Below are 12,666 nucleotides of genomic sequence, written 5' to 3' on the forward strand. Positions count from 1 at the left end.
TATATTTGTAGGGCTTTGCGTTAATGTTGTCTTTGGACACCAGAAAAGTTTTCTCAATTTGTAACAAAGTTTGTGGTTACTGCTACAAAAGTACATCATTACTAACAGTTGAGAATTTAACTTGTACTAATACATCTAAAATACTTTAGTTAAATAGTTTTAATGTTTAGACATTTTCAGTCTGTTGATTGTGTACGATTTAAAGACAGCCTATTCCTTGTATTATTATCAATTTATTATATAAACAATTATAGGGGGGATTCCAGGAAACAGCTATTGAAAGAATTAACATCCACTCCCTTACAAACTGAAAGAATACACCCAAGGCTCTCTCTGTCATGCTCTTCTTCCATATCTGACTGCAGTAGTGGTATCAGCAGCTCATACATCACTCAGTTAGCACCTTGTCTTGGTGAGCAGTAGTGTTGGAATTACTTAATCTAATGTTGTATGTCACGATATTTATGACATATAAGTTTGTTTGTTTGTTTTCGAATTTCGTGCAAAGCTACTCAAAGGCTATCTGCGAGCGCGCGCGCACACACACACACACACACACACTTGAATTCAGTTAATATTTAGTTTAACAGTTTAGTCTTCAAAGTAAGACAAATTACAAAATCTGGGAATTTAAGATTGTTAAGCTTTCTTTACTTACAAAGAACCAACAAAGTTGTATGTAAATTTAAAATATACTTACAATTAGTTATAAAGACTTATAACTATAATGGGTTTTACACTGTAAAGCCAAAATGATTTGTATGTCAGATTTTGAGTAAGCAATAACAAAAAAAAGCAAAATATGATACAAAACTTCGTTTTCTTTCTGTTAACTTTGAAACAATTATTTCAAGGTGTTACATTCTTTATGACTTAGTGTCTTACATTTTCTCAAACTAAAGTAGTAAAAATAGAAATATTCTATGAAATAGGTATTAAATTACCACATATTTTCTGACTTAACAGACAGAGAAAAAATGTCACTTAGACAAGTTAATAGCTTAGAAAAGTTTCACAAATCTTTGGTGAAAGAACTGGAACATCTTAACCAAGATATGCACCAGGTGTTACAGAATATACATCCACCACGGACTCCTACAGGTAATCTGTCCTTCAGTAAATCTTAAATTATTTATTAAGTGACAAATTATAAATAATGCTTCTTAACCATCTGGTTATAATTTCAACAATTATGCTAAAAGTAAATGTAAAGATTCATAAGTAAATAGTTTTCTTTATTGCTTAGAAGTTCATGGAATGCCATCTAAACTCCTTTCTAGTGTTGTTTGTTTCTAGTTGTGATTGAACAACTAGTAAAGAAGTAAATCAACTCACTTAGGTGTCCAACATTACCATAATTCAAGCCCCAGTTGGAAATTAACCACCTAGAATTTGGATATTAGAAAATATTTACACTTTCTAGGACACATTTGTATCATTGAATACTGTTACTGAGAATATTTTTGTATCTTAGCAGATATTTCAAACGTTTCAGTTTTTGAACATTACCAGAAATGAAGTTTTGCTGATCCTTTGAATGACACTGTCTTTGAACATTACCAGAAGTGAAGCTTTACTCATCCTTTGAATGACACTGTTTTTAAACATTACCACAAGTAAATACCCTACTTTTAAATCACCTAAGGCATTCAAAATGTTTTAATTGAAGAATTAAAATAGTGTAAAAGATCATCTGGTTCCTCATTCGGGTTAGTTTGTGAAGCATCCAGTTGTTGGTATTGTTGCAGTTAGATTCACAGCTATAAAGTTAGGTGAATTAATCAGATTTAGATACTGCTGTTGTTGGGTCCACGCCACGTATTTATAGTGTATGAAGTATTCAGAATCGGATGTTGCTGCTGTTAGATCAACAGTGTTTAAACCTAGTGTGTCAGTTCTTTGATAAGATTTTACCAAGTAAAAGAACTCCATTTTTAGAAACTTGAAAAATTATTAAAAGTAAAAAACAGACAAGCAGATGAGAGTTGTTGAAACTAACCAATACTTTATATTGTATCTGTTTTTTGCTGTTATCTATTTATGTTTTACTTGTCATAGATACAGCTAGTCATTCAAACTCTATTTGTCTGTCTCTCTAGTTCCTTCACTTGGCCTGCCGTACGTTCCACTATCACATCAGTTAACACGACAAGGCAAGGACAGTGCTGTGCCTGTAGCTGTCACTGATGAAAGACCAGTGGATGGACCGTGGTCAATGTGTAGAAGTTCTAGTGTGGATCATCTACTTGGACAAGCATGGAAGGAATGTTTTGGAGGTAAGTCTTTTAATATTTTTATCCTCGCATAAGATGTGATGCTATAGAATATTAAATATTAAAAGAAAACAGCCGATCATGTAATAGCAACTATTATTGAATGTTTGTTTGTATTTAGTCCTTCTATAAAGTAAATGAAACAACTAGAGTGGTATTCTTAAAACATGTAAAATTATATTTAAATTTATGAAAGTCAGTATTTAAAAAATTGTTTGGAATGATCTACTGGTAGCATACTGAACTCTGAAACTTGAATTCCAAGGATTCGTGGTTCATGTCCTCTCACCACAAATATAAATTAAGTGAAATCTGTCTGAATGAAAAGTCTAATGTACTGACTAGTTACTATAGAATGTGATACACTTTTGTGTATCAAAACAATAAATGTCTTCAATTTAAACTGCTACTTTCCTGTTCAAAGCATGCATTAGCTTCCAGAAAAATCATGTTGCATGTTAGTTAAAATCATTACCGAAAACCTTCCCTTGAAGGTAGATTAGGGAATTTCGATAATACTCTAAATATTATGAGTTACCAAAGGCCCATATGTCCAATACATTGTATACAATGGTTATTTCTGTTATTGTTTTCCAGATAACCTTGGTATCATGCTTTTAGTTTACTTGACAGAAAACTTTTGCCTTTAACAAAGATTTAATTTTATGTAATTAATACCTAAAACTGCCAATACCTGGTGGAACTTCATGATTGCAGAAATGAGGGAGAAAAAAAAAACGCGTCACATTCCACAAATATTTCACTTATCGATACTATTGCTTTGCCAGTAAAGACATCATTGGGTACTGACAAAACTATAGTTGTAATAAATGAATTGTTTGTAAAATGTACAACCATCTTTGTTTACCACTATTCTGTTCTTAATTGTACGTTGACAATTAAAAAAAAAATTTTTTTTTATATCAAGCATGTATTTTGTTTTTAATTTTTGGGTATCATTTCATGTAATATTCCCTTTTTTTATTTGCATTTCTACTATCTCTAATTGTGGAAGTGTCAAATAACATGTAAAAGTGATTGTTGTATTCAAGATTGAATCCAACTTCTTTTAGTTATTGAGAATGTATACTTACACAACAATGACTTTATTTTTAGAGAACAGTTTTGTCAATATTTCATTGAACATCAATGGATTCACTTGTTACTTCCCTAATAACTAATTTTGTTACAACCACACAATAAATAGATAACCATTAAAAGTTCCAGAGGAAAACTTGAAGAAATATCATGTGTGATATCCTTTGAACTGGGTTCAAGTCTGTATGATGCAATAAAAAATTACTTCCTGCATTTGAAACTTTGGTTGGTTTATAAGGGACGATATGAATGGTAGAATGCTGCCGACTGGATTCTTTCCCTGTGATCAGTAGATTAAAATTAGGAATGGTGGTAGAGACCCTTAATAGCTTTATCATAAATATGTGGTATCATAAATTTTCATTTATATCTCATTATTATTGACCTTTGAATCCAATTTTAAATGGCTACACATATAAATGTGATTGACTGGGAGTACCACTTAAATATTTTACATTAATATTCAAACCTTATGCCACAATACTGATCAATTTTAAAACCTTTTAATTAAAAATTATTATATAGTAATTTAAGATTCATTTTTAGATACCATTTTGTATTGTAATGGAAGAGCCAAATGTAATTTGTATGTTTAGTGAATGAATGTGTGTTTAAATACAACACAAACAATTAACTACATGTTCACTTGAAATTGCGTAATCTACAGATTGTTTGGCGCCTGTTCTTCCAAGGCCAGCATCAGGTGCAGAGGCCATCAGATACAGCCTAGCTTGTTTTAACCAAAGGTAAAGGATATTGAGTTATGTAGAGATACTGAATCTTACAGTTTAAATGCAAACTGCAAATAAGATTTTTGTTTCTTTTTTTTTTTTTTTATCATGTATGGTACACAAAAAATTATAGTAATTGAATGCTTCTTAACATAGATATAATTACCTAAAAACTATGGATGAAACTTAGTTTGTTCTAAACTGTATGTTACCAGTCTAAGATATGTTACAAAATTGATGGTTTAATTTTCTGTTTATAGCATATCTTCAAACCTAAGTGAAGTACAATCTAGTCAGGAAATGTGGAGAGTCAGACTTCAAGAAATGAGGAAAAAACTCAGGCAAACGGAAATGAACTCTGCTTTCTACACCCATATATAAATCCTTTTTAAAGATTATAATGATAGTTCCTAAGTAGTTTAAAAATGTGATATCTTGATATTTATGTGTCATAGTGTACATCCATCCATTAAAATGCCATCAGAAATATCCACATTTTTATTGTCAATGTTTTGTGTGTGTGTATATCTATACTAAAAGAAGTTTATTGCTTTGAAGGATAGTAATTAACAAATTTAAATAGAAGTTGTGTTTTTAAGTATGAGTTAGATCGTTGAGTTTTATTTATGAATTTTTTACCTACTTATTGTATTGTAATTCCCTGAAATAATTGTTAGACACAAAATTATTAGTTTAGTATTTCATATTTAAATATTTTATGGAGTACTCATTACATAATGTTTACTTGGTCATAAACCTAAAATTTATTTTAAGAAGCATCAAAAGTTTTGTTATTAAAGACACCGTGTGACAATTTCCCCTTCTTTTATAGTCTATCACCATTGCAAATCTTCTGTCATATCTTAACTTGTCAGTCTGTGGGCTGCTGTCGGGCTGAGATTACCATATCTTCACTTATCAGTCTGTGAGGTACTGTTAGGCTGGCATTACTATGTTATATCTTCACATTTCACTTTTTGAAACCTTGTCAGATTGAAAATATGAAAATGCAGTTATTGTTCATTAAATATTTAGTTTTAATGTTCTGTCAGCCAAACGTTAGTCAGATGTTTGTGTTTCAGCCTGCGAGTTGCTGTCAGTCTGAAGTTAGCTATCATATTTTCACTCTTCAGACATTTAGCTACTGTCAATATCAAATTTTAATGATGAAATTTTCACTTTTCATTGTTATGGTGTCAGAGCATGAATTGTGAAATGTTTATGGATGACAATTTGTCATGAATATTTAACTTTTTTCTTAATCAGTATTATCTTTTGTGTGTGGGTATGAAAGAAAATTGGGCTATATCATAGAGATGTAGGTTTTCAGTTTGACAAGGATTTCATAAGCAACATGGTTATTACCATTATCATCACTTTTCATTCCTTATATGATAGCTTTATTAGAATTTTGTAGATCTGTACCAGCCATGTGATACTTATCTTGCATATTAGCTCAATAAGAATATTTAAGGATGGTATGTAAAATTACTCCATACTGATATGAGGTATTTCTCTGTAATAGCACACAGGTTTATTCCTGCTGTAGAAATGGGGCTTTTAAAATCTAAGAAATTATTAATTTGTATACATTTTGTTTATAATGAAGATATAATTCCTTTTAGTGACATTTAGTTATTTCTTGAAAAACACCATGGGAAAGTGTCCCATAATAGATTTTCTTTGAAATCCATGATGTGGTATGAGTGTAACATTGGCTTCTTTGTATGAGTTGGTAACATGCTATATTTATTGAACATTGCAAAACCTTCAACTGTTTTGATTGCTGGATTTTTTATGCATTAATGTGAAAGGTGTGCCTATCAATATTAACATTGATAAAGGTAAAGTAACTCAATGAAAACAAGTTAGTTTTGGGTCATACTTTGCACTTTCTGTTGGCTACAGTTTGGATTAGTATCTATTTTTCTTGTATGAACAAAATCAAATTCTTAAATATAAAGTGGACTTGTACTTCAAAATTCCTCTGAATTTGTCTTGCATTCTTAGGTAAGTAAACTCTTTCAGTGCAATATAATTAAGCTACTGTATCACAATTATTTGAATAATATAAAGCACATTATTTTGATTTCATTCAGTATTGTGATTCTGTAATTGTAAATGTGTTAAATTATTTATTTTTTCGTTAAGTCTGAGAACAACTCCTAAAGAGGGCTGAAAGATAACACCAGTGGAAAAGTATCTTTTCAAATTTTCTATTTATTACTCCCTCATTAAATAAGCATGATTGTTTCCATTTATTTGTTTTCTCAGTAATCTTTGCATTTCTATTTCAACTAGCATAGAGTAACGTATTATAAAACAAACAATGTTACTGTAATAACATGCAGTTTGTTTTGTTTTTCTATTAAATATAATCTAAAAACAGTTAGAAACAAATTTCAAACAGAATTACTTATACACGTGATATTTCTAGTTGCTATTTTTGTTAAGGTGGAAATACCTTGACATTCAGTTTATATTTTGAATCCATTACTATAACTTATGTTTGTGTCAGTAATGTTTCAACTATAAGTGGAAATTACATTAAGAGCATTTTAACTGTATCGATAAAATTGTAATTGTACATTTATTAAACTGGTATTATTGTATGTGTCTTCATAGTTGCTTGAATTTCTCTTTTTTGAAATTTTACTTTATGAATGAATTAAAGTGTCACATCAAATGGTGTTTATAAACTTTGTGTTTGTGTTGTGTACATTTCACATTTAATGACATTAATGCTTACCAGGTATTTGTGTTTTCATCTTTAAATACAATTATATTTGTATTTTCTGTATTGAACCATGTAATCATACTTGTTATATTAGAAACATTTAAAAATGCAGGATGTTGTAAGATATGTTTGAATATTTAATGAAAAAATACTGTACTGAATATGTACATATTGTTTAGCAGTCATATGGGTTGGTATATGGACAAACAACAAGAACTATTTGTAAAACAAATTTAACAAAAAATAATTACCAATTTTGGATAATTTGGTTTAATTGTATTTATTTAAGATAAATTTTTAAGTTCATATAAATTTCTGCAATATTAGTTTTTATAAAATGTAATTTTACTTTAAAGTGTACACTTTTGCTCAAATATTCTGTACAGCTGATGAAATATTTTACATCTTAACAATATGCAAGTCCAAAAAGTTTTGATTTATAGCTTTGTATGTGTTTATTTTTATTGAAGTAATGTCTCAAGAGTTCTGTTAACCCACCTGAATAAATGTACATTTCTCACATCAAATAAATAGGAAGGAAAGGTAGTGGAACTCACATTTTTGAGTGCTTGTTTGAGTTGAACTAGATTAGCAACTCCCAAGATAAATCTCATATTCCAAGCATAAAAATCAGTGCTTTTCTTGTTTAATAATTGTTTGTAATGTGGACAGAATTATAAAAATATATGTATATCTAATTCTGGCTGTTTGTGAGTACTTCCTGAAATATACTTGAAGCAAGTTATGCATTTATTTCATAACACAAAATACGCTTATAAAATGCTGAATGTGTCCATATATTCTGAACATACCGCAGATCTTCTTAATTCCTTCTGTTTAGGGCACTTATCAATGTTGAACCATACCTAGTAAACTAAGAATTTGAAACCAGGTTATATATTGTGTTCACCCAATCAACAAAGAGTTAAACAAGTAGTTCTGTAACAAATTTAATAGTATGTATATTTGTAGAATAAAATAAGTAAGACTACATTATGACATTCAAATCAACCATACCAATTGCTAAGATTATGTACTTTTGTTCCAACCTCATTTCAAGAGATTACTCTTATAAAATGTTTATTTTTTAGTTCATTGAGTGAATCTGTCATTTGCACTTCTCTCTATTTGAATTTCTTTTAGGCAGATTTTTTTCGCATGTCTTACTTTATATCACACTTATTTTTATACTTACAAAACAAATCCTTTGTATTTTGTATCAGAAATGAATATTGGCCCTTCACAATTGCTGGGTACCATTGCACTGATGCTTCTAAGTGTCTGTAACATGGGTTTTACACAAACTTATTGGAACCCACGCCACATCTGTCATGATACTCGATGTTCACATAATTACCTGTTGTTTGTTTTCACAGAATAAACTCACAGATATCTTGTGTGACCCTGTTCGTTTCTATAATTCTGGTACTTTAATTGGCATAGACTAGTTATGAATACAATATTCTCAAACTATATTGTTCTATAATTTGGGCATTCGATGTTTATAACTGAAAAATTAAGTCAACCAAAATTGCTTTGTTGTTAACGTATGGCAAATTGAATCTTGGTGGACAAATTGAATTTTCTCTTCAATGGGCACCTTAGGCAGAGACGCTGTGTCAAATATTTGGTACAAGCTTTTGTGCTAAGTCGTCTTTCCGGATGGTTAAATCACAATAACTTCCGGTGGCACAATTTAAACCAGGGGTTCCCAACATTTAGGCACTCGCGACCCCTTACCTAAAAGTTTGAAACCCATATGACCCCCTACTTAGGGCTTACTATCAGCAGCTTAATTTTTCTTTTATTTTCTGTGAAGGAGAGGGAAAGAAACATCTAAAAAAATATTTTAAAATTCTGTAATTATTTATTAGAAAATTAAATCACATTGGACCAACCTGAATTCACAAAAAGAACATATATTTCTTAAAATAATGTTAACATAGGTTTCAACAGTTATCCAACCCAGCTAGTAAGATACCTGATGTTGCATTTCAGCAGCAAGCTTTGAAATTTGTGGCCGAGTGTTTGTTAGAGCCAGTTTCATGTCATCTCCAACATCCAATCTGTTCCTATTCTTTGTTTTTATATTGACAAGAATGGAAAATCCTGCCTCACACAAGTAGGTAGAAGCAAATGGAACAAGGACACGTAAAGCTATCATGCTGACTTTGGAGTATGAGTGATACATAGCGCACCAGAACTGAGTCACGGATTTCACCTTGAAGAGATCACGAGCTGAAGAGTCGTTCCTTAGATCCAGAAATTCAATTTGGATATCATCTGGGATGCTGGATACATCAAGTTCAGTACAAAATGGGTTTTTTACCAGGGCCTCCTGTTCCTGTGATAGCTCAGGGAAGTAACGCTCGACTTCCTTTTCTAGAGACTGAAGATGTTCGGTAATCTCATCCTTGAGGAACTGATCCAGTTGGATCTGAGATTCATCTGTCACTCCACAAAGTTTTTCAAACATAGCGATGTTTCCAAGATTGGTTTTCCGACGCCAGTTCTGCAGTTTGGAAACAAAGGCCGAAGACTATCTTGAAAAAGGAGAACATGTGTTTCCCTTCCTTGAAGCTTCAAATTGAGCTTGTTCAGCTGGTCAAAAATGTCTGCTAGGTACGCAACCCTTTTATTCCATGCTTCATCTTCGAAGTGAGCTACAAGATTTTTCCTTTCTTGAATCTCCAGGAATAGCTTTATTTCATCTTTCATTTCAAAGACACGATTAATAACGTTTCCTTTCGACAACCAACGTACTGCTGTGTAGAAGAGAAGGACTTCGTGGTCAGCATTCGTGTCTTTGCATAGTTCTTTGAATAGGCGAGTGTTGAGTGCTTGAGTCTTCACATAATTTACAATTTTGATTACAGATTCAAGCACTTCCTGCAGAGAGGCAGGGAGAGTCTTACTGGCGAGAGCATATCGGTGAATCATGCAGTGGATGCCCTTTGCTTGAGGTGCTAGCTTTTTCACTCTCGACTGGAATCCTGATTTCGATCCCAGCATAGCCGATGCCCCATCCGTACAAACCCCACACGTTTTCCCATTGAAGATCTTCGTCTTGAAAAAAAGTTGAAACTTTTTCCATGACATCATCAGCTTTTGTTGTGGTTTCAAGTGCACAGCAGAATAAGAATTCGTCTTTGATGTCACCTGAATTAATGTATCTCACGAAAACAAGCAACTGAGAACATGAACTTACATCTGTTGACTCGTCGAGCTGAAAGGGGAACCCTTGATTTCAGTCAAAACCAGTTCCTTCACATCCATAGAAATTTTAGAAATGCGCCTCTGTATAGTATTATTTGACAGGGATACTTGCTACATCTTCTTTGTACTGGCTTCTCCAAGAATAAGATTTACTGCTTTCATCATGCAGGGTTTAAGAAGTGTTTCTCCAATCGTTTGAGGCTTTTTTTGTTTAGCAATTTCGAATGCAATCTCATATAAAGCTTCCACTGCGGCTGCACTCTGCTGCTGAAACGACCCACTTCTATCGATTCTTTGGCTTTTAAGACACCGTTCATGGCGTTTGAAGAAATCCAAACCCTTCTTTGCGTGTTCTGGATGTTTCAAAACACACTGTGGTTTCTCGATGCCGTCGTTGGCGAGCACAGTGGTGAAACCAATGTTGAGGTAGCATTCTGAGTATCTGCGCCGTTTAGCCATGGACACAACTCACCTCTACTGCTTACTTATCTCCTTGTTAAAATAAAATAAAAATGTTGAATAATGAACGCTTTGGGAACTGTAGATATTACACTGACTACTTGTGGGGGGTGCAGGTAGAGTAATGATGGGGTAAGTATTTGGAGGGAAGGGAGCGTGGCCAGTCGCGCGATTCGTTATCCACCAATCAGCAACAGACATGTGATTCACGTGTCGACAGCGAGCACACACACATTTAATCACAGCTAAACAGACATACAAGCATACGTACATGCGCGTGCACTCACATACTCGCTACTCACTAGTACACACATACATACAGTTGCAGACACATACACATTCACACAGGCACACATACATACACCCATAATATCACCTAATGACCTTGAACTAACGTAGCACACGTTTTGCTCTGCACCAAAACAAAAAAAAATGTAAGAGCATGAAAATGTAATTGATGAAATAAAATTAATGTTATCCCAAGCTACTTCTAACAAGGCTAAGCTACTCCCCTGCCAAGGCTTCGCGATTGCAGAAGAGGAGACAAAACCGTGTGCATTAGAAAATGGCAACAATTGTTCTGGGGAAAGAAGCCTCAAACAAGCTTAAATTAGTGCCGTTATCAAAAAACCGAATTGGTGATTTGAGTTCGGACATTTGGACCAAGTTATTGCAGATATCAGGGCTAGTCCCTTGAAAATCTCTCTCCAATTGGACGAAACAACTGATGTTGCAAATTGCAGTCAACTCATCGCACTAGTGAGGTATGTCCATGATGGTGCCATAATGGAAGATTTCCTGTTCTGTGAAGATTTGAAAACAACCACAAAAGGGAAAGATGTCTTCCAGTGTGTGAAGGACTTCTTTGCGAAATATGATAGATATCTAAATTCTTGGTTCTGTGTGTACCGACGGTGCACCTGCTATGCTAGGAAATGAATCAGGATTTTTTGCACTGATGAAACAAGAGATTCCGCATTTGCAAGGTACTCGCTGTTTTCTTCATAGACATGCTTTGGCATCAAAAACATTGCCTCCAAAGTTGAAAAAGATCCTTGACACTTTTGTGAAGATCATCAACTGGATTAGGGGTTGCGCTCTGAGCCACAGCCTTTTCAAGTCGCTTTGTGAAGATTTTGGAAGTGAGCATTCAGTTTTGCTTTTCCACACAGAAGTCCGCTGGCTGTCACGTAGGACAGCTTTAACGCACTTCTTTGAACTGCGAGAAGAAGTCAAAACTTTTCTGAAGGAACGTGACTATGATCTGTCCGGAGAAATAGAATCACAAGAATTCAACCAAATGCTAGCCTATTTGAGTGATATTTTCACTCGTATGAATGACCTTAAATGTTGCGAAAAGTTAAATGCTTTCAAAGAAAAGTTACATATTTGGTGTCGACGAGTTAAAAGAGGGAATCTTTCAAATTTTGCATCAATCGAAGAAATTGTAGGTAAGGATGAGTCCCTAATTCCATGTGTGTGTGTGAAGAAATTGTGGATCATTTGGAAATACTATTAAAGTCATTTGATAGATATTTTGGAGGAGAACTGGAAACTTCTGAAGAATAGATTATGAATCCATGAAGATTATGAAGAATTGAAGGAAAATCTTATTAAACTGCGCACAAATCGAGTTCTTGAAATGCAGTTTGAAAGCAAAACTTTTAAACAATATTGGTGTTCGGCAATGGACATGTTTCCAAGACTTTGTGAAAAAGCACTAAATGTGCTCATCCAATTCGTGACGACATAGTTATGCGAGTTTGGATTTAGTGCCCTTTTCTCAATCAAGACAAAATCTAGAAATCGCTTGGGTGCATAGGCAAACTTGAGGATTGCTATCAGCATCAAAGTGCCACGCTTTGAAAAACTCGTAAGAAATAAAGAGGAACAAAAGAGTCACTAAATTTAAATTAGCTTTTGAACATTTGAACATTTCAAATTCAAAGAAATTTCATTTCATGTATGGATGAAAATTTATTTTATGTAGGCCATGTGGGGTTTATGCAATTTTTAGTTTGTTGTAATATTTTTTTCTTTTCAAATGTTTCGTTTTTGTTTATATATAATTAAAAAACTAATTATAAAATTTTGTTTTGGCCGCCTTCATCTTTGTTCTTAAATAAATAATTACTGTGAAAGGTGCGAGAAC

At 33.0% G+C, this 12,666-nt stretch overlaps 2 protein-coding genes across 4 annotated transcripts in view; both read left to right on the forward strand.

Moving 5' to 3' along the window:
• Positions 1-393, forward strand: part of LOC143255409 (uncharacterized) — a 61,828-nt gene extending 61,435 nt beyond the window's left edge. For all 3 annotated transcript variants that reach the window (XM_076511034.1, XM_076511037.1, XM_076511035.1), the window contains exon 20: positions 255-393. The gene's annotated coding sequence lies outside the window, so the exon portion shown is untranslated. The remainder of the gene's footprint in view (positions 1-254) is intronic.
• LOC143255410 (uncharacterized) lies at positions 25-7,534 on the forward strand. The gene is made up of 5 exons (XM_076511040.1): positions 25-412; positions 967-1,101; positions 2,100-2,276; positions 4,039-4,117; positions 4,363-7,534. The coding sequence occupies exons 1-5, from the start codon at positions 163-165 to the stop codon at positions 4,481-4,483; spliced, it is 762 nt and encodes a 253-aa protein (XP_076367155.1). The 5' UTR covers positions 25-162; the 3' UTR covers positions 4,484-7,534.
• Positions 7,535-12,666: the final 5,132 nt, after the last annotated feature.

The sequence above is a fragment of the Tachypleus tridentatus genome, chromosome 7 (assembly GCF_004210375.1).
Source record: "Tachypleus tridentatus isolate NWPU-2018 chromosome 7, ASM421037v1, whole genome shotgun sequence".
Lineage (NCBI taxonomy): Eukaryota > Metazoa > Arthropoda > Merostomata > Xiphosura > Limulidae > Tachypleus > Tachypleus tridentatus.